Here is a 19,166-nt window from a genome sequence, read left to right as displayed (position 1 = left end):
GGAAAGAACTATCACTTAGTGTGGGTTAGAATGATCTCACCCAACCTTTTAAGGATGTAAGCAGCATTTGTTAAAATGATTGTGTCTTGGTGGTTTCTTGAGTCAATAAGATAGAACTACCAAAGTATTACCAAAACATTTATTATGGATAACAAGTCACTTTAAAAAAAATTGAGCGAGCCTCCTACTTTGTTTTAATCAACACAGCTCATTTGCCTACAGAGCTGAAACTATTTATGTCAGTTAAAAATCTTGTCCTGCGTCCCTGGGCTCCACCGTTTGGCATTTAAAACATCAGAGACAGAAACAGATTATTTGTCAGCCACCACAGGATATCCAACACAATAAAGATTTTGGATCTTCTTCTTAATGATCTATTTCAATATCTACCTATTACTATCTATTGCATAAAAATATCTCCAAAACCCGTAAACTGAACACATATGTACTATATGGGAAAAAGAAGTAGCTGCAAACTCAGCAAACTTGTGATATGACAGGACCTCAGATCACTCAGACTCAAACTAACCTCAAAGTTGACATAATTCTGTTAGAAGCTTATAAAACACATATGTAAATTCCTTCATTATCAACATTCCAGTAAGAAAAAACATCCTGTAGCATGTTCCCCAGACGTTTTAATAAGTGCCATTGCATAAAAATCAGAAACTTAAATAGCTGGAAAAATAAGGAAGAAACCTGTTTCTGTCATTTACTGAGCAAATGCAAAGTAGTAGAATCTACAGTATCTTTTTACCGTGGATTATTTTCAACTTTTTAAAGTTTCTTAGGTAATTACTATGATGTGCCCATTGTCCTAAGGCTTTTAAACAAGCACATGGCTTTTACAATCCTATTAGGTGTGATGAATGCAAACACAGACGCGCCTTTGCCAGGAAGAAAAGAAGAAGAGTGTGCAGATCAGTCCAAGAGTGACATCACATTCATTGATAATTAAATTACACTCCCATTTCTTCAGATTAAACCTTTTGTCCTACTGAACTACTATAGAAATAAAATCCTAATCTCACAAAAGCCTCAAAGCCTTTATACCAAGCACTGTCAATGCCTGACACTACTGAGATTTCTTGGTCTTCCTCCTTCAATTTCTTGGGCTTTCTTCCCTCCTGCTCTTATATTGTTTGGTCCTTTGTCCAAAACTCCGTTCCACAAATCACACTAAAAACTTTCTTCTCCAGGGCGACTCTACCACCTTTAGAAATTACAACCTGCCTTCTGTTCTCTAAATACCACACCCTCAGTCCAACATCACATTGCTCATTTCCACATTTCTCTCTTCAAGGGAGTCTCCCTTTAGAAGGGTGATCATTTATGCACTTAAAAACAAGCCGCTTCCTTGGCCAAGAAAGCAAGCTCATATTTCTGAGTTGCTTGGAAAGGAAATCAAGAAATAGTTTCCACAGGAAAGGGCCTGGAATACTGAACTATTACAATCCATACAGTTCCTGGAGTTCTTACAACCCTCAAATGATTGCACTTACCATCTTCTTCTCACGCTGCCTTCGGTGAAGTGTTGTTCCTTTGCTGGTATTCCTTCTTGAGGGCTCCTCACTCAGCCCCAGAAACTGGAACTGGAATCTCATGGCATGGTCCTCAAGCGTGCAGTGCCTTGCAGTGGCTTTCCAAACACAACAGAGGTGACCCTCCTGCAGTCACACCAACCCCCACACAACTGCGGCCAGCTTGCTGCTGTTAAAGGAAGCTTTGTATGTCACACCACATAGAACACTGCATCTACACCTTAGCAGTTTTCTGATTGCATTTTGCTTTTCTCTCTCAAAGGTCAGGAAAAAAAAAGTCACTTAGAGATTTTAAAGCAAGAATGCGTAGCAACAATTATTCTACAAACTAAGAACTCAAAATGTCATTTTTTGATTACTTCAACTGGCACATACATTTGTAGCATACAAAAGTTAGATGCTTTAATAAAATTTTGCATGAAAAGATGCACCAATAAAATGAATATTACTATCATGCTTTAAAAGTAAATTTCTTTGGAATAATATAAACAGCATCAGAAGGGAGAAATGTTGGGTTGTGGTCTTTCTTACACTGATAAGCTTCAAACGAACTTAATTTCCTCATGCATATAACACCACTTCTATGCAATGTAAGTGTTGGTTGTGCAAACACTTTCTCTGTTTACCAGAAGCAGAAAATAAGAAATCTCAGATATGATAAAAATACTTTTCTGATATGAGTCTTTTATTAATAATCTTGTTATGATGTCCTCATAAAATAGGCAATTGTCCAGTTTATTCAGCTGTGCCCCAGATCTCAGTGACCCCATTAACAGTGATGGGATTTTGGTACTGTCCTAGCTGTTCTTCACCCTAGACAAGCAGCAGTTAAAAACCAGTAAACTTCTACATTCTTTGTTAGGAAATAATGCATATCATACAACCAGCATGTCCTGCTCTTGGCAGCAGCTTCCATTCTGAAATGGCACACTAATTATCCACTGGAAACCAAAATCTAGCTATTCAGAACTGTTATGTCCTACTCACATGCACTAGATCAACTGATTTATTTAGCAATGACCCATTAATTAATGTGCATTGAACTGTATACTCACAAGAAAACACATTCAGCTTTTAAAATTTAAAAGGTGAATTTCAAAAGATGGAGCAATAGTATTCATTTTACATTGTTTTCTGCTTCTGCTACCAAATGATTCATCTGTTCAAACACAAAGACCCAAATGATTCGCTCCTACCAGTCAATTATTGATAAGGTGCTGACACCTTCAGAGAAGAAGTAACATCCTCAAATATCCGTCAGGGTTTGAGCAGGCACAGTCTAGCAGGAAGAAGTGCAAATTTTAAAGAAGTATTCTTTCACTACACGGTTATAATACTAACATTGGGCTTGGTTTATTTAGAAAACTGGCAAAAAAGTCAGTCCAAACTGACCTGAACTAATTTGAGTTTCAAATCATATAACCTTTCTTTTAACCTTATTTGTAAAATTTATTAACATTCTGTGTGAAGAACTAGTATATTTGACATACATTACAATGTGATTCAACCTATGAGGTGATTCTCTATATAGTATAAAATGACTGAAAATGTTAAAAAAATGTGCATTTTAGAATCTAAAATATAAGACTTGAGGAACAAGTTACCAGAGGGTAAGCTTAGAGTAACATTCTAGAAGATTTTCAAGACAATTCTCAAATCAAACAAACTGAGTATTTGTTAAAACTCTTATCACTGCACTAATCAGCAGGGTTCAAAGAGATGAAGAAACCAAGCTACAACTGAAAGTTTATTGAATCCCAAAGAACAAAAAAAATACCCAGTTCTGGTGTAAATCCTCTCATTCCCACCAAATCCACACACAGAACCAATGTGGAAGCAGTGCCACCTGGAAAGGACACATAAATATACAGGCCTGGAATCATCACATCACAGCCTACCAGTATGAGGAAAAGCTGCTGCCCAACTTGACAACTGAAGCTGTTGCAAATTCTGATCTACACTGAACATGGTGGGACTCTGCTGATGCCATCCTGAAGGTGTCTTCACCAGGATGTATCCAGAGTGGTCCCTCTCCGCAGGAAACATTGTTTTTTAAAAATTTTTGTCATGTAACACAAAATAAGGTAAATATTAAGCCCACCTTAAAAAAAATATTAGTTTTGCTAGCTCCCACCTGGGCCCTCTAAACTCATGATTGGGCATCATTGTGCTTTCACTCTCAATGGCAATGAGAGAAGGATGTGTCTATCTATTTTTAAAAAGTCTTCCTCCCTGGGACAGAGCCAGGAGAAATCACATCTAGTGGAAGACTAGGCTTGATTTTCATTGTTTAAAAATCTCTGCATAATGAGCTCATCATCCTTGTTCCAAGAATCTATAGGATTTGGGAACTGCTCTAAATTTGGGCGTTAGTAGGAAGCCTTGCAGTCTTTTAGCTAATACACCTTTTTCTTTGGCCCTCAGGGCTACTTCAGCTCCAGAAGAAGCTCCTGGGAGCAGCTCGAGCAAAGACAGCGCACTTTTTTCTCCCCTGCCAGAGTGCAACTATCCTGTGCCCACAGACTTCTCACGAACAAAGAGTCTGGAGTGTATTTTAGGTAGCTTAATTTCTAACAACATAAAATGTTCTTGATGGCTACAATGCAAACCATTAGACAAAAAGGTACCACATGGTTTCCAGACCAGAAAAAAAAAAAAAAAAAAAGAGAAAAAAACCAAACGTATCCAAAGACAGTACAAGTCCTTGGATTGTCTCCAATGTGCTCCAGCCTTTAGGATTCTTCCTCCTCCCCTTCATCATCTACTTTAGGTCGGAAATTTTTCCTATTTTTCTTCTTACTGCAATGAAATCCAACTGTTTCCACCCGTGGCTCTTCACCTGCACCACTAAACCTTGCACTAAGCTTAGTGTCTGTATTCAGGTCCCCCGCCGTCAAGCACTCGTCCTCTTCTGTTGCCTTCCCACTTGCACTATTTAAGTGCCCCAGTTCTATCTTATCCTCTTCCCTCAAGTCATCAGTCTTCTTAAGAGATTTTCCTTTCGGATCTGCTGTCACATGTTTCTTGTCATCCTCCCATGCTGATGTTTTCTTTTCCAGTCCATCAACACCCCTTTTTGTAGGTTTGGTGAAGACAATCCTCCCAGCTCCACAGCTGGAAGGGTCCTGGTTGAAGTATGGGGTGTAGCTATGTTGGGCAGCTGAGCTTTGTTCCTCCCCTCTTTTCTTCAAACCCTCTAGAAATTCCATGGCCACTGCTCTGTTAGTCTTGTCACTAGATTCTGAAACTCCATCCAGGCTGTATTTGGTCCAGCGCTCTGGGTGTGCAACATAGTCAGGCACTGCAGGGGTAGTTTTGGGAGCGTGCACCGGCTTGGCCTGCTTGCCCAGGCTTTCTGGAACCGTGTTACTTGACCCTGTGGCTGGAGGCAATGGACGCTTAAACCTTCCATCAACAACATTATCTTCAGGCATTGAGGGCACAGATAACTTGGCTGCCTCTTCCAGGCAATCAAAAATGCTCTGGCTACGGAGGGAGAACGTAGAACTCATGCCCCTCAGATGGAACGGCTGGACAGGAGATCTTTGACTGCTGTTTGAGGAGTCAGGGGTCTCCCTTGATCTGTGATCCCCATCATCTACAGATGGCTCCTCTGGAGATATTGTATCAACTTCTGCTTCATCCGCTAAGCCCAAATCATCAGAATCAGAATCGCTGAGTGACACTGTGTCTGAAGGCAGAACTCCTTCATAGTCTGTGGCACCACCAGCCACTATTCCCAGAAAAGGTTCACCTGCATCCTGATCTCCCATCTTTGAGCTGTTGCTCCACTGAGGTCGCTCACATAGGCCCAGGAACAGCTGCAAGTATGGTTTTCCAAATGTCCAGCAAGTTTAAGGCCTAGAATACAATGGAGCAGAAAAATTCAACTGTGAATGGAGAACCAAGTGGTTCTGTGATTCTGTGTCATGCAATGTAATTATTACTGCAATATCATAAGCAGCTGTATTTCAGGGATTACTAGGCAATTTGAAATGAAAATGTTATCTAAGGAATCAATGCACATTAAAAATAAAGACTTGCACAAGACTCAATACAAGAATATGAAGTAATTAAAAATCAAGTTGCACACCAAATTTTTTTAAAGGTTACAGCAGGTCCAGTAACTAAAAGATGAACATAACGTTTTTGAGCTAATCTGAATGTCCCATACCTGTCTTACACATCTTCCAAGAGACAGCAATGACCTCTCCAAGTTACACCCTGCATTTATCATACTGTATAAACCCACAAAAACACATCCTAACCTCTCACACTTTCTTTTGGCTATTACAATCCTTTGTTGCATTAGCCTCCTATCGCAATAATCATCATGTTCTGCCTATTATAAAGGACACTGTCACTGACTGAGGTCACTGTCAGAGAAGCCACAAAAATATCACGGTTACAGCTGCAGGATTGCTTTCAAGTGACAAAGTACAAGCTCTGTTCCTTCCTTGGGTTTAAGCTCTCACGTCAGTACTAGATTCCTGGAATCACAAAATGAGCCAGCTCAAGAAATCAGTCCTACTGGATTAAGAAAACTAATTGCACTTGCCATGTGTCTGCATGGAAACAAGGGGAGGCTGCAACCAAGGGTCTGCTAGAGCTGGCCCTTCACTCAATAAAAAGACTGTGATTTGAAGCCTAACTTGCACTAGCAGCTGGAACATCTGATTCAGCCTGCCACCTGCTCGAAGGGAACCTTGCAGAACAGAGGCAGCTGATGATCACACTGGCGCTCGCTGGGCAATCAGAAACAGAACTGGCAAACACACACCTCAGTTCAGCTCGCAAAAACGTGAATTACAGAAACAGTTCTAATATATTATTAGAATAAGCTCAACTAACCTAATTATAGGTTCTTCTGAAATGATGCAGTAAACAGACATAGAGTCTGTTAGTCACTCACTTTCTCTTGAGACTGAGTCAGCTTCCCTCCTGAGGGTCAATTAAAGATCTCAGCACTTCCAGCCTAGAAAACAAACATTTCCATCAAGACACTGGAAATGTAGTTTTAAAAATAATTCCTTCCCCCTGAATCATCCAAAGCTGTTTCTAAATCAGACAGAAACTCTTGCTAGTATAAAAGTCTGCAGATATTCCTGGATTTTTGCCAAAAGAACACACAGCCTAATAATATTTACTCAGTCTCCACATTGACATTGCCAACCTTATTCTGTAGAACAGGAGAAAGGTTTTAAAAAAATAGACCTGTAATTTGCATGTGCAGCAAACCATTACTAAATTAACAGTACTAACTGCAGCTAAGAAAATATAAAATAAGTTATGCATTGCAACTTTGCAACTACGAAATGCTGTGAAAAAAGAGACCATGGATACCACAGAGGCATGTTTTCAAAGAAAGGTCATATTCACAGTTAGGGCCAGAATTTCCGCGGGCCAGAGGCATTAAAACATACAGAAACTTCTGAAGTATTCAACAGACTGAGTGCTGTGTAAAGTCTGTCTGTCTTTGACAAAAGGGATCTGATGACTGCTTTTGAAAGCACTGCCCTCAGTGTAACCCCTAAACAGGAAACAATCATCTGAAAATCATATATTCTTCTGCTTGGTTTCATAACACAAAAAAGTAATGACTATAACCTAGAAGAGACGTTGAAGTGCATAACTGACTACTAAAATAGCCATTTTCAAATGGCAGCATAAGCGTTCACAGACTGTGAATTGGTGTATACCATATCTGAGGGCAGCTACACAAAAAAGAAGAATTTTGCTCCTAAGTAAATGTTTTAGCCTTAACAGCATTAGTAGCCAAGCATACTGACCCTTACAGCACACCAGAAAGACTCACAGGTTTGTTACGGTGATGTGATCCAAGCACACATCAGACAGGATGGTGTCTCTATGGATGGGAAGGTTCCCATTGGACTCTTCCATCCCGGTCTTATCAAACAGGCTCTGTGTGTCCTCCTGCAGCCTGTGAGGAAAAGAGATTCCAGTCACTGCACACCACGGCCAAGAGCAGGGTGTCCCCAGCACAGGGACAGCACTGCAGCAGCCTGCCAGCAACCCCGGCCAACCCGAGCACGATCCATCAGGACGGTGCCCGCAGCGGCTGCTGGGCCAGGAAAGAGGGCAGCAGCCCCCGGAGCCTGGCTCACACCCCCCGGGAGCACCCCGCCCAGGGAGGGGGAACCACTGAGCCCGCGGTCTTGCTCAACACCAGGTGCAGCCCACAGCCCCAGCCGTCCCGCCTGCCCGCCCGGGGCCCAGCTCCCTTCCCCGGGCCGGGATCATGTTGGATACAACCCCCCCTGCACCCCCACAGGCCTCTGCACCTCGGGAGCTGACACCCTCCTCCAGCCCCACACCCTTCTCTTCACGATCTGGGGTGCCCGGGGCGCCCCTTCCACCGCCCCCCACTCCCGCTCGGGGCCGCGCACGGAGGCCAGGGGCGCACCGCCACCTCCGGGCACACAGCGCGAACGGCGGGGAAAGGGGAGGGAATCGCCCCGTACCCCGACACAACATGGGCCCAACGCCTCCTCACGGCAGCCGCCCGCCTTTCCCGCCTCTCCCCTCCGCCGGCAGCCGAGGCCACGGCGCCGCGCGGGGCGCGCTGGGACATTGAGTCCCCACCAGCGGCCTCGGGGCGGCAGCGCCCGGTGGCGAGACTACAACTCCCGGCAGGCAAAGCGGCGCGGAAAGGGCAGGAAGCCCCGCACCGCCTCTCTCCTGTGCGTCCCGGGAGTTGTAGTCGGCCGCTTTCCCCGGCGGGGGACATTTTAGGAGCCGGGGCGTTGGGGAAATACCACGGGCTTGCCGCGAAACGATGCCGGGGGCACTACAGGTCCCAAGGCGCCCGCCATTTTGCAGCTTGTGAGGAGATGGAGAGGAGCTGGCGCTGCCGCGGCCGCCGGCGCGGGGGCGGGTTCGGGCCGCTGGTGGTGCCGGCGGCCGGGAGTGACCGCGCTGGCTCCGCCGCCGCGGTGGCTGAGCCACCATGGCCGCCCACGGACACTCTGGGGGAAAACATGGCAGGCAGAGCTTGTTTTCTCACCAGAAAAGCACGGCTTGGCCACAGTGAAGACTACAGAAGAATGTCTGCTGCTTTTTTCTTTTCTTTTTAAAAATTTGTATTTATATTCTAACCAGAAAGCCCCAGGTCACTTGGAACATAAAACCACTATCCATCCAAAAAAAAAAAAAAAAAAAAACAAAAAACGAGTTTCCATTTTCAGTCCCAGAATAACATTTTTTGTGTGCACATCAAGAAGTGGAAACCTGTCTGAAAATGTTTTATTGCTGTTGGCCAAAGATGCCCGATTCCCTCACACTGCCTTTTAGCAAAAAGTTTAAATTTTCAGTGGAATTGTATTTCCAAAGTGGCTTCAATATTTAGCTGGTTTACCCTGTGTTAAGGAAAAAGCAGAGGTGAGGTTTGCCATGCTTGTCCCCATGCTTGCCCTGGCTCGGGCTCCTGCTGCCTTGCCTGGCCCTGGGGCTTCACCATTAAATTAAATCAATACCTGCAAAGGGCCTGAACCTCTAAAGGCTGCGCCTTTACGTCTTCAGATGACCCTGCTCTGAGGAATTTGCCATAGGCCTTGAGTATAAGCAAAGCTCATCTATGCCCTTGTTTTGCAACAAAAGAAGAAATTACCATGTAGTGCCACTTTGTATAATTTTAGTGGCGCTTCTCAGCCCTTCTGCAACTCCGGCTGCTCTGCCGAGGGATGTGCTGGAGCTCAGGCTGCGCCCGGAGTGAGGAGCTTTCACTGGATCCTTCCAAGCGGGGCCTCACCCGGGTCCCCCATTATATAAACTGCAGCCACTTCATTTACATTGTCAGTTTTTAAATACATACTTTCGCCTGCTGGAGTGTTGCTAACTACAGTAATTTATGAGATGAGGGCTGTGTTTGGAATACATTTGGCAGCAATGATAAGGTTAGAGCAAAATGTCTTCCATCTGGCTGGAGTCGTGCTCTAGTTTTAAAACAACAGCTCTAGAGGTGTTTCCCCGTTTGGTGATCCTGTTTTTTTTAATGTATACACATATGGTAGTACGGTCACAGGCATTCAAATGGGTTTGTGGCTGGAGGGAGGAGGAAAGGAAAAGATGAGTCTTCTGGTAGGTGAGCAGGAGAGGATCGCAGGAGTAGTGAACAGGCAAAGGGAGACAAGAGTAAACCATGGGTGAAGGCTGCCAGTGCTGTGTAACACTGTTCAGGGTGTCAGGGTGTCCTGGTTTTGGCTGTGATGGAGTTAGTTTTCTTCCTAGTAGCTGGCATAGTGCTGTGTTTTGGATCGAGTGTGAGAATAATGTTGATAATACTTTGATTCCTGCCAAGTGGTGCTTACAGTAAGCCAAGGACTTTTCAGCTTCTCATACTGCCCTGCCCATGGGGGGGACTGGGGATGCACAATAAGTTGGGGAGGGCTCAGCCAGGGCAGCTGTCCCCAGCTGACCAAAGGGACGTTCCATACCATATGATGTCATGCTCAGTATGTAAACTGGGGGGAAAGTTAGCCGGGGGGCTGCTGCTTAGGAACTGGGAGACCATTGCTTGGTGGGTAGTGAACAATTGCATCATGCATAGTTTGTTTTATATGTTCTGTTGTTATTATTCTCCCTCCCCCTCCCCCCCTTTCTGTCATATTAAACTGTCTTTATCTTAACCCATGAGCTTTATCTTTTTTCATCATTTTCTCCCCTGTCCTACTTGGTGGGGGGGAGTGAGCAGGCAGCTGTGTGTGGTGTTCAGCTGCTTGTCATGTTAAACCACAACACAGGGACATGCCAGGAGCAAGTTTCTGAGGGCAATAAGGAGGAGGCAAGAAGAGAATGTGAAGTAAGTAGTGGCATGTCCCGTTTCTGTAAGGCTGGTGACAAGCAGTGTACACCATAAATGGATGCAAACAATGTTGCTCTTTTGTTTTGAACCCTGGCTCAGTGCTAGACTAGGGGCTCAGAGGGGCAGAGGAGGGCAATACCACCTCCACTCTCTCCATCACCTGTAGATGTGGGTGCCATCAGAGACAAGCCCCATTCCACCATTTCCAGAGGCCAGGAGTTCTAATTTTTTGCCTGGATGCTGTGTATGTTGATGGCCAAGGTCACCTTCACAAGCTGACTCTACCCTTTTCCTCCTTTTTGCAGAAGATTTATTATTGCAGACTGCGGAGAGCTGGGGATGAGCTGCTTTTTCTCTGGTGACTGAGGACAAGACACTTTGCAGCGGTGGATATGCTGGTGTGTTGGGATTTTCGCTATTGCTTGGCGACAGCAGAAATAAAAATAATGAGTCAGACTCTGAAGACGAACAGATGGTAAAGTGTTTTCCCCTCGCCGGCATGAACTAAGGTGGCTTGAAGAGGGGTGGGGGGCTGGGAGGGGGTGGGGGCTGGAAGGTGGCCTGAGCTGCAGCGCGGGACATTGTCCAAGCCAGCGGCCACATCCGGTGCGGGGGTGCGAGGGGCTGGCTCCTTCACAGAGATGGCCCCACAGCTCTGCGGGAAGCCAGTGCATCCCCATGTGTGGGGGCAGAGCGTGCAAACGCATACCAGTCTCAGCCCTGCTACTGGGCGCCGGGTCCTCCTTTCTTGCAAAGAAATCTGTCATTTGGCCCCCATCTGAAAACTGTTTCTGCTGCTCACTGGCAGCTCCTGCTGCTTCTGCACTCAGAGCCTGGGGGTAGGCGCCTGGCAGGGACTGTTGGCCCCCCTCCCTGTGGCTATAGGAAAGTGGCAGGAGATTCCCTAACAGCTGCCCAGGTCCTGCAAGCCAGACAATGATTGGATGCATTGTGACCATCTCCTGTGTCTGGAAGGAATAGGGAATTTAGGCTGTTCTGGCCACACACAGCTGATGGTGGAGCTCCTGAGGGGAGGCAGAGAAGGGAGTATTTTCCTGGCATGCAAAAGAGCAAAAGCACAGTAGTGACCACCACATCCTTCTCTGCTGGGAGAAGGCAGTCACACCAAGCCAGAATAGGTACAGGCTGAAGGAAATCATTTGGGTTACCCTTTCCCATTTGCAGGAAGGAAAGCCTGTTCATGGCCTTGAAATCCCCCATGGGGTGAGTTTCCAGGATTCAGTCCTTGGCACTGCCTCTCCTCTACACTGAGCTTCACTTACCTGTTTTACTTTGCACTTTCCTTGGGGCCTGGCTTACCTGCTAAGCAGGTTAGATTTATTTCAGTGTTGTTTACCAATGTTGGTGCTTTTTCCCCATAAGGTAACTGCATAAAATTAGCTCCTGTGGAGTGAGTTTTAATGCAGGCAGGTTATGAAGGTCTTAATCAACTTGATTCTTCACAATAACAGTATTATTGCTGGCCTGGAGAGGACGTGCAGGGAGAACTCACAACCCCTTTTCTGTTAGAGTCACCGCATGTGTGGGAGGGAACTGAAAGAGTTTAAAAGCAAAAATAATACTCTGCAATTATTTGGAATTTTAAAAAGAAACAAAAACAGTTAAGGGTCTCTGTTTATTTACAATTTAGCTACAGAATGTATGTACTAAAAACCTTTTCTCCTACTTCTTGCTTCATTGTTTTTCTTTCCTGCTATTTGCCCCAGTGTGCCCGATACTAACAGCAGTAGCAAAGGGCTGAAACACGTTGTTGGAACCAGCTGAGGGCCTTGAAGTGAACATTAAGGAAAAACCCCAAACCACAAAACCCTAAAACTCTCCAAACCTTGTTAGAACATGAACTATAGGAGATTCATTAACCAGCATGACTTTGTAGCCCCCACAGGGCTTTGCATTTAACACCAGTAACCCTTGCTGGAGGAAATCTTAACCAGTTGACTGGCAGCTGGCAGGCAAAGTGCTATGTGTGCCATCTCAGCTGGCCTAACACCAGTATCTCTTTGGTACTCAGCAAAGCTGTATTCTAACATGAGGGAATGACCTAGTAGAGCAGGGCCATGAAACACCATTTTTCAAAAAGAAAAAAAAAAGGTGTGATTAAACTCTAGTTAGAAGTGTAACTTGCACCCATTGGCACTTGAGATGGGCCGTCTAACCCAGTGGAGAAACACCAGGCAGTCCACATTGGCATGCCTGGCTGCAAAGTTTATGTACCCTCTAATGTATCCGCAAGTGTGAAAACAACGCGGGTTTCAGCTGTGCAGCAGTTTCAGCGTCTGGGAGGCGTCTTCTGTTTGCTTCAGTTCCCTGGGCTCTGAAGTGAGAGCACCAGCCTGCCTGTGTCTGACAAGGTGCCAAAGGTTGGCTGAAGTTCTTGCAATGGAACAGCGAGTCTTTGCTCCTGCGCCCTCCCGCTTAGGTTATGCCCTGTGCAAGGCAACCTGATGCTCCCCAGCCTGAAACTGAGAGGAGTGGTCGGATAAAAATACACAGATTAACACCGTGCCTCTAGTTCAACTGCACAGCGTGGTGCCGATGGGATTTGGGGTCTCTAGTTTGTGTCTTTACCACTTAATCAAGAGCTAGCCAGGAAGTTAATTGTTTGCTTCTCCCCTTCGGCACCCACAGATGGCAGATGTTGCCTCATTGGGGGCTCTATTTCCACTCTTCCCAGCCCTACTGTGGCCCTGCCAGTAAACGAGGTTGTTGAAATATTCATGTTTTTTTTCAGAACAGTCTTCTCGGTTTTCGGCAGCTTGCCCTGGAGCTGGAACTTGCTCCTCTCCCCTAACTGGAAGGGCCACCCTGCCATGCCCAGCAAAGGAAACTGGCAGTTCAGAGCAGGAATATGAGCACAGCCACTACCTAACACATCCTTCATCACCCAACCTGGCCAGCAGAGCTGGCATGCAGAGGGAGGGGGCAGCCAGGATCCAGCAGCGAGGGTGCTTTCCTCTGCAGAAACCTCTGCCATAAGCAGCTCTCACATGAGAGAGCTGGCTGCCTTTTTTTTTTTCCCCTCCTGTAGGAATTTTGCAAATCTTGGTTAGACCTTAGACCACCTCTAATAAGGGAATGGACACAAGCAATTTATCCCTGCTAGTTCCAGCTGTCTTAGTAGGAAACAATTGGGCACATTGCTACTTACAACACAACCAGCCCAGAAGAGGCTTATGAAATAGAGCTTGCCAAAGCAAAAAATACCTCCAAAACTTCTCATTAGAAACAGTCAAGAGTGTTGGGTGTTTTGTTTTTAACAGTTTGGGAGAGGGGAGGAGAAGAATTCCACTGGAAGAAATCCCAACTTGGTCGAGCTTAGAAAAATTCACAGTCATATTTTGTGAAAATCCTTGTTTCACTAAAAAAGATTCTACAGTCATATTCTTAAGAATTGGAAGTCCACAGTAAAGTCTCCAGTTACTTTCCAAGTCCTTCAGATCTCTGGAGAAAAACGTTTAAGAGAAGCGCAAGCCCGGGTTGTCAGTGCAATGTGAGAACAAGCGGGCTGCGGGCATTCCACCCACCCCTTCCCCTCACAGTGGTTTATCGGTGTGGCCTCACATGCTCCTACCCAGCCAGACTGCTGTTAGCCAAGAATAACCCATGTCTTCACTTAACAGCACCTTAAAGGGGCCTGGTTTTCCCAGTCCTCTCTCAGCGTCTCGGCTCAAGCATCATGTACATCTCATCTGTTTTGAGCACATCAGTGTTAGAGTCAGACCCGCGGTGCAAGCAGAGGGGACTGCACTCAACCAGGGAAGGGTTCAGGGCCCAGCTCTGTTTCCAGGCTGAGGTCCCAAGACATGCCCTGGATGCCAAATATGTATTGTGCTTTGCCAGGTTGTTTCCACTATCATTTCTCTTCCGGTTGAACACTGAGTCCGAGTCTGACAGTGACTCACATCAGCTTAATCCTAGCTCCAGAGAGATAGGAGTAATTTTATCCCCATCTGGAGCAACAGCACAGCACCACAATACAAATGTTTTAAGGCATGAAGCAAAGAGCATCGCATTCATGGGAAGCCACCTCAAGGGTCAGCTAAGGACTGCCTTCCCTGCAGCCCAAATTGTGCTTGAACACAAGAACGAGACAAGCCTGTTCCCTTGGAAGATGTGGCAGAAATCTATGTGATGGAAAGAAACAAGATATGACAACACATCATTAAAAATCCACTAACAAGGGCTTTTGCTGTTTTTTTTTATTATTTTTTTTAAATATAACTTTTATTCCCCCCCAGTAGTCATTATGTCTGGCTTCATTAACATTCAGGTAAACAAGTGAAAGAACAACAGATGGGCGTGATCATGTAGCATGGGCACAGCTGCCGGGAGCAGGGCTAGACTATCCTGGTGGCAGATGAACATCACCCACCCCTGCCTGGCGTTCCCTCCCTCTCTGTACCAGCATGGGCAGTGGCTGGTGGCCAGCGCAGGACATCTTTGCCTCACACGCAGTGAGAATTCCAAGCCAGCACAGAAAGGCAGGCAGCTGTGGGATCACAGCGCTTCGCCTCCCTCCTCGCTCTCAGTCAGGCTCTCCCCTGATGGTGCGGAGGGGCAGGTGGTGGCAGCGATGGTGGCATTACCAGGCCACCCACAAAAAACAGACCAGCCCCTGGCCAGATGGCATCAGAGGGCACTTTACGCTGGTTTCGGTCACTTGAGAAGCCCCTTGAGCGTGCACAGTGCTGCCACTGCGGCCCCCAAAATTTCAGCACAGTCGCCCTGTTTTGCAATCCACGTTGGCTCCCCCACAGCTGTGTCCCCGTTCCCTCGAGGCAGGGCACAACCACAGCAGCTGCTGCTGCCAGCAAGCACACTTTTTGCCTTCCCCCAGCACCATTCTGGATGCGGCCCCAACCTACCCACAGGCCCCCTCTCCCAGAGGCTGCCAAACCCCACGCTGTGGAAGCCTGTTTCACAAAGCATCCTAGTGTTAAGGTTAACTGGTTGTAAAATTGTTGCGGTTCATCACACTATGCACACTATGAGAAATGTTTATTAAATTGATTTTTGTTTCATTTCTTAAAAAAAAAAAGGCAGAAAGAAGTTAAACACACTGCTTTGTGGCATGCTCCACAGTATGAAAAAAACTCAAGCATTCAGTTAAGCTGTCAGCAGCTCTGTTTGACCTTTTGATGTGGTCTTTGAACTTAGACCTGGACAGTTGACTCTCTTCTTCCCCACCAGCCTCCCTCCTCTTCCTCCTCCTCCTCCTCCTCCTATCAGCTCAGCCATTTTCTCAGCCATCACTAGCTCCAGGAGGATGCTTCCCTGGAAAGGGAAGGTTTTATATTTACAATTTATATTTACAATTTCATTCTTTGTTTTTTGGGGGTGTGGTGGGGCGCAGGTCAGGGCCCCATGTTGCACACAAATGCGCAGTTATGCATTAGAGGGTTTGAGACAGGGCAGAGGTCCTACCTACTGTTTTTTTCCCCTTCATCTCAGCCAGCTTTGGGACTGACCAACTGGCAGAATAGCCCTGTCACTTATGGATCCCAAGTGCTTGCAACAGCCCTTCAAAGCTCCCTCTCTAGTTTATTTTAACCTGTGTCCAGCTTCACAGGGGGCTGGACTAGAGGAGACCCAAATGGGCGTTTTTTTCCATGAGGGTTTCTCAGCTGCTTCAGTGTTCTTAAGCATAATGGTTCCTCTGTGTCCCTCTTCTCCCAGGGCTGACCCCTCCTGCTGCAGCTGATGGCCATGGAACATGGGGACTCTCAGCTAGTAACTCTAAAGCAAGCATTGCCCTCGCCCTGCAAAACTCCTTCTGCCCCCTCCCACGACTTTACCAGGCCCTGGCTGCTCGCCTTCTGCTGCACCTTTCCTGCAGCAGCCACAGGGACAGGAGGTGGTTGGCAGAGCTGCCGCCAGAGCTCGCCGCAGTGACAAGCCACCTCTGAAACGTGTCAGAGCGCAAACCACAGCCTGTGCAGGACACGATCTGAGCAGACACCCCGCTCTTCTTCCTCCCACAGCTGTCAGACTCCCTATTGAATACCACTTTATCCCAATTGCTCCTGCCTGGGACAACCCAGACCCCTAAAGCTACAATGTCCAAGGTCACCCCTGAGCTGCACTGAGACCCTGCCCATCTTCAAACAGACCTCCAGCTACTTACACAGCATCAACTGAATACTGAACAATATCAAAAATACCGCATAAGGAAAGAAAACAGAATTGAAATGCTTAATGGCATATTTATACACATTTATCAACAGTCAACAAAAAAGGTGGCAAGTTACACGTCCATTCTGTATGCTAACAATCCCGATGCACATATATGTAAACACACATGCTTGGTGGATGCATATACATATAGCCACATAACAGAGTAGATGACCTGAAGGAGCTACGCTGGGGAGCAGGGGAAGGGGTTTCCTATGGCAAAACCTCATCTCATTCTCGATGTGCACAATGTGGACATTCAGGGCAGTGTTGCTTTAAGGCTGTTTCTAAGGCTGAATCTTTTCTTGCCCAACCCCTCAATCTGAAGTTCTGTTGAAGCACTTCCTCCTCTTACCCAGCACAACTTGATAGATATATTTACCTATATAATTTTTAAAGGCCCTATATACTAAAAGGCAGGAAGAGAAAAGGGGGGAGTGGAAGGTGAAAAAAAGCCTCCGAATGGATCAGTTTGCCCCAGTGCAGGAATCTCCTGTCCTGTGGTGGCAAAGGCCACAGCAACCATGTGCAGTGGACAAGGTACTAGTTTAAAATGGTCACAGGTCTCTACCTGCCCCAATCCGATCTGGAGCTCTTTGTTGCAACGAAGGTGGAAAGCAACATACTTCAGGAAACAGGAATAACTCCTGAAGTGGGGAAGCTGATCACTAGTTTCAACTCCTCCCCTTACCTACTTCAAGGTGGCAAAGAGCTAAAAGATACTATTGTTCCCAGCTCAAGTGCCCATACAGCTAAGAAAAAGGCTTTGCTTAAAAATATATATCTATAGAACTATACATATAGATCATCTTTTTAGAGACACTCTGGTTTTCTTACATAGCTCCTGGGTCACTCTCCCCCTCTATCTACATGGTAACAGAGTGGCATACGACAGAAGCCACATACATCAAACTGGCAATCAGAGCTTACCAGGTCACAAGAAAGTGTTTCAACTGGTGCGATCTAAAATCCTGAATTCCCTTGCTTTGATAAGCTGATCTCCCGCCGTTGATGTAACTGTAAATGGAAGGTCTTAAAAAATAAGCTTTTTTTTTTTTCCTCCAATTTCCCAGCAATGTTACAGTGTGCGACAATATGCTATAAGTAAGGAAAATTTCATTTGAACAAGAAAGTGATACAAAGATGAAATTTTAAACATGTATGCATTTGGCTGGGAACGCCCAAGCATCATCCTGCAATACATGAATGACAGATTTCTAAGGTTAAGGACATTTTTTTTTTTCAGTGTTCTCCTTTTTTTCCCAATATCATTGGTATGCAAGCATTAGCTTAACAGTGGAAACTTAGTACAGAACTAGACTCTCCTAAAAACATATGTCTATAAAGAAACATAGAAACATTGAAGGAGGTTAAAAAGTGACTTAATTTTCAGTTTGTTATATTTGAAAAACTGGGACTAAATTCACCCCCAGCCACTGACCCTTTAATGTAACAAATCACTGAAAATGAGCCAATTTATAAAGTTATAGCCCCAAGGAAAAAAAAACCCAAAACCAACAAAACACACCACAAAAACAAAAAGCTAAGAACATTCCCACTCTTCAGAAAGTAAAAAAATTTAAGCGTGTCTTCTGTTAAGGATTGACCTAGTGATGCAAACAGGTCAGAGAGGAACAAAGCACCAGTGTTTCCCCTGGGACACATGGCACCCGGGCAATGGGGGCTGTTTCCCCTCCTCTCCCCTCTCCCAGGCTGCAGGTGGTCAGCCAGGCTTCCCTTCAGACTGCCTGGAAATGCTGGGGAGTTGGGGTGATGGTAGGAAAAGATAAGTACAAACGCTAAAACCTGCTTCAGCATCCGATTGTGTATATAAAAGAAGTTGGTGTTGAAAAAAGAGTAAAAACCAAGGCAAAGTTTTCTGATAACAGGCTGCAGCCTTCTCCTCTGTACATCTTCCACCAACACTATTTCTGAGTTATGGGAGGTGGGGAAGGGGGAGGAAGGACTTGATCTCCTGCTACAACAGCTTTCTCCATCACACAAAACTGATGTGTAACTAACTCAGCCACAAGGATATGGGAAAGTTTTATTTATTAAAAAAAAAAAGTACTTCAAAATAAAAATGGTAAGTACTGTATGGTAATATTGGAAGTATTTATATACATAGTTTCCTTTGTCTTTTGTTGAAATGTCTCCTGGTCACTTGGTGGCACTTGGGGTCCCCTCTAGCGCCGTCCGCCCTGCTCCCCCCTTCCCCTCCCTGGCTCTCACGGCTCAGTAGACGGAGCTGTTCCTTATGCCACAGCACAGCACCATGCTCAGGATCATTTCGAAGATCTGTGGGGAGATACAGGGGTACCAGTGAGGTGCTGACCCATACAGCCTGGGAGCTCCCTGTCCCAAGGTCTCACACTCCATGTAAACACTCTCACACCAGAGCTAAGGGCAGAGATGCTATGTCTTCACTGCTGTTTTTATTAAGAGTTGGCCAATTTGAGATAAGACAATGCTCCCCTTGCCCTTGCTGGCAGCAGTGCTGATATGTTGCAACCCTCCCAACTGCCAGCTATGCAGCAAATGCTCTGAGATCCCCACAATGTTACAGCCCAAGCTTTGGGCAGGTGCTTAGTTACCAGCCCACACCACCCACT

At 45.8% G+C, this 19,166-nt stretch overlaps 3 protein-coding genes across 8 annotated transcripts in view; 1 reads left to right on the top strand and 2 right to left on the bottom strand.

Annotated features, from left to right (window-relative positions):
* Positions 1-3,745, top strand: part of TRPM5 (transient receptor potential cation channel subfamily M member 5) — a gene marked incomplete at its 5' end in the record, with an annotated part of 42,311 nt that extends 38,566 nt beyond the window's left edge. The window contains one exon of the mRNA XM_082058844.1: positions 861-3,745. Coding sequence (XP_081914970.1) covers positions 861-958 — 98 coding nt within the window. The 3' untranslated portion in view covers positions 959-3,745. The remainder of the gene's footprint in view (positions 1-860) is intronic.
* A 344-nt stretch (positions 3,746-4,089) lies between these two features.
* TSSC4 (tumor suppressing subtransferable candidate 4) lies at positions 4,090-8,134 on the bottom strand. 6 transcript variants are annotated; one of them, XM_082058846.1, is made up of 4 exons: positions 8,024-8,134; positions 7,357-7,482; positions 6,393-6,516; positions 4,090-5,402 (listed from the first exon to the last, which is right to left on the bottom strand). In XM_082058846.1, the coding sequence occupies exon 4, from the start codon at positions 5,312-5,314 to the stop codon at positions 4,274-4,276; it is 1,041 nt and encodes a 346-aa protein (XP_081914972.1). In that variant the 5' UTR covers positions 5,315-5,402; positions 6,393-6,516; positions 7,357-7,482; positions 8,024-8,134; the 3' UTR covers positions 4,090-4,273. The 6 variants fall into 6 exon arrangements, with proteins under 6 accessions (XP_081914972.1, XP_081914973.1, XP_081914975.1 ...); XM_082058847.1 differs by having other exon boundaries at positions 6,454-6,516; XM_082058849.1 differs by lacking the exon at positions 8,024-8,134 and adding an exon at positions 7,844-7,966.
* Positions 8,135-15,364: 7,230 nt separating this feature from the next.
* The window catches only part of CD81 (CD81 molecule), a 36,016-nt gene continuing 32,214 nt past the window's right edge, over positions 15,365-19,166 (bottom strand). The window contains exon 8 of the mRNA XM_082059506.1: positions 15,365-18,852. Coding sequence (XP_081915632.1) covers positions 18,790-18,852 — 63 coding nt within the window. The 3' untranslated portion in view covers positions 15,365-18,789. The remainder of the gene's footprint in view (positions 18,853-19,166) is intronic.

This window comes from Streptopelia decaocto, assembly GCF_964273445.1.
Source record: "Streptopelia decaocto genome assembly, chromosome: 7".
NCBI classification, from domain to species: domain Eukaryota; kingdom Metazoa; phylum Chordata; class Aves; order Columbiformes; family Columbidae; genus Streptopelia; species Streptopelia decaocto.
The sequence above is the reverse complement of the archived record's forward strand: the minus strand, read 5'-3'. Positions and strand labels throughout refer to the sequence as shown.

Bases quoted from the DNA above. Each gene is read 5' to 3' on its own strand.
- TSSC4 (XM_082058846.1), bottom strand. From the start codon at position 5,314: ATGGGAGATCAGGATGCAGGTGAACCTTTTCTGGGAATAGTGGCTGGT.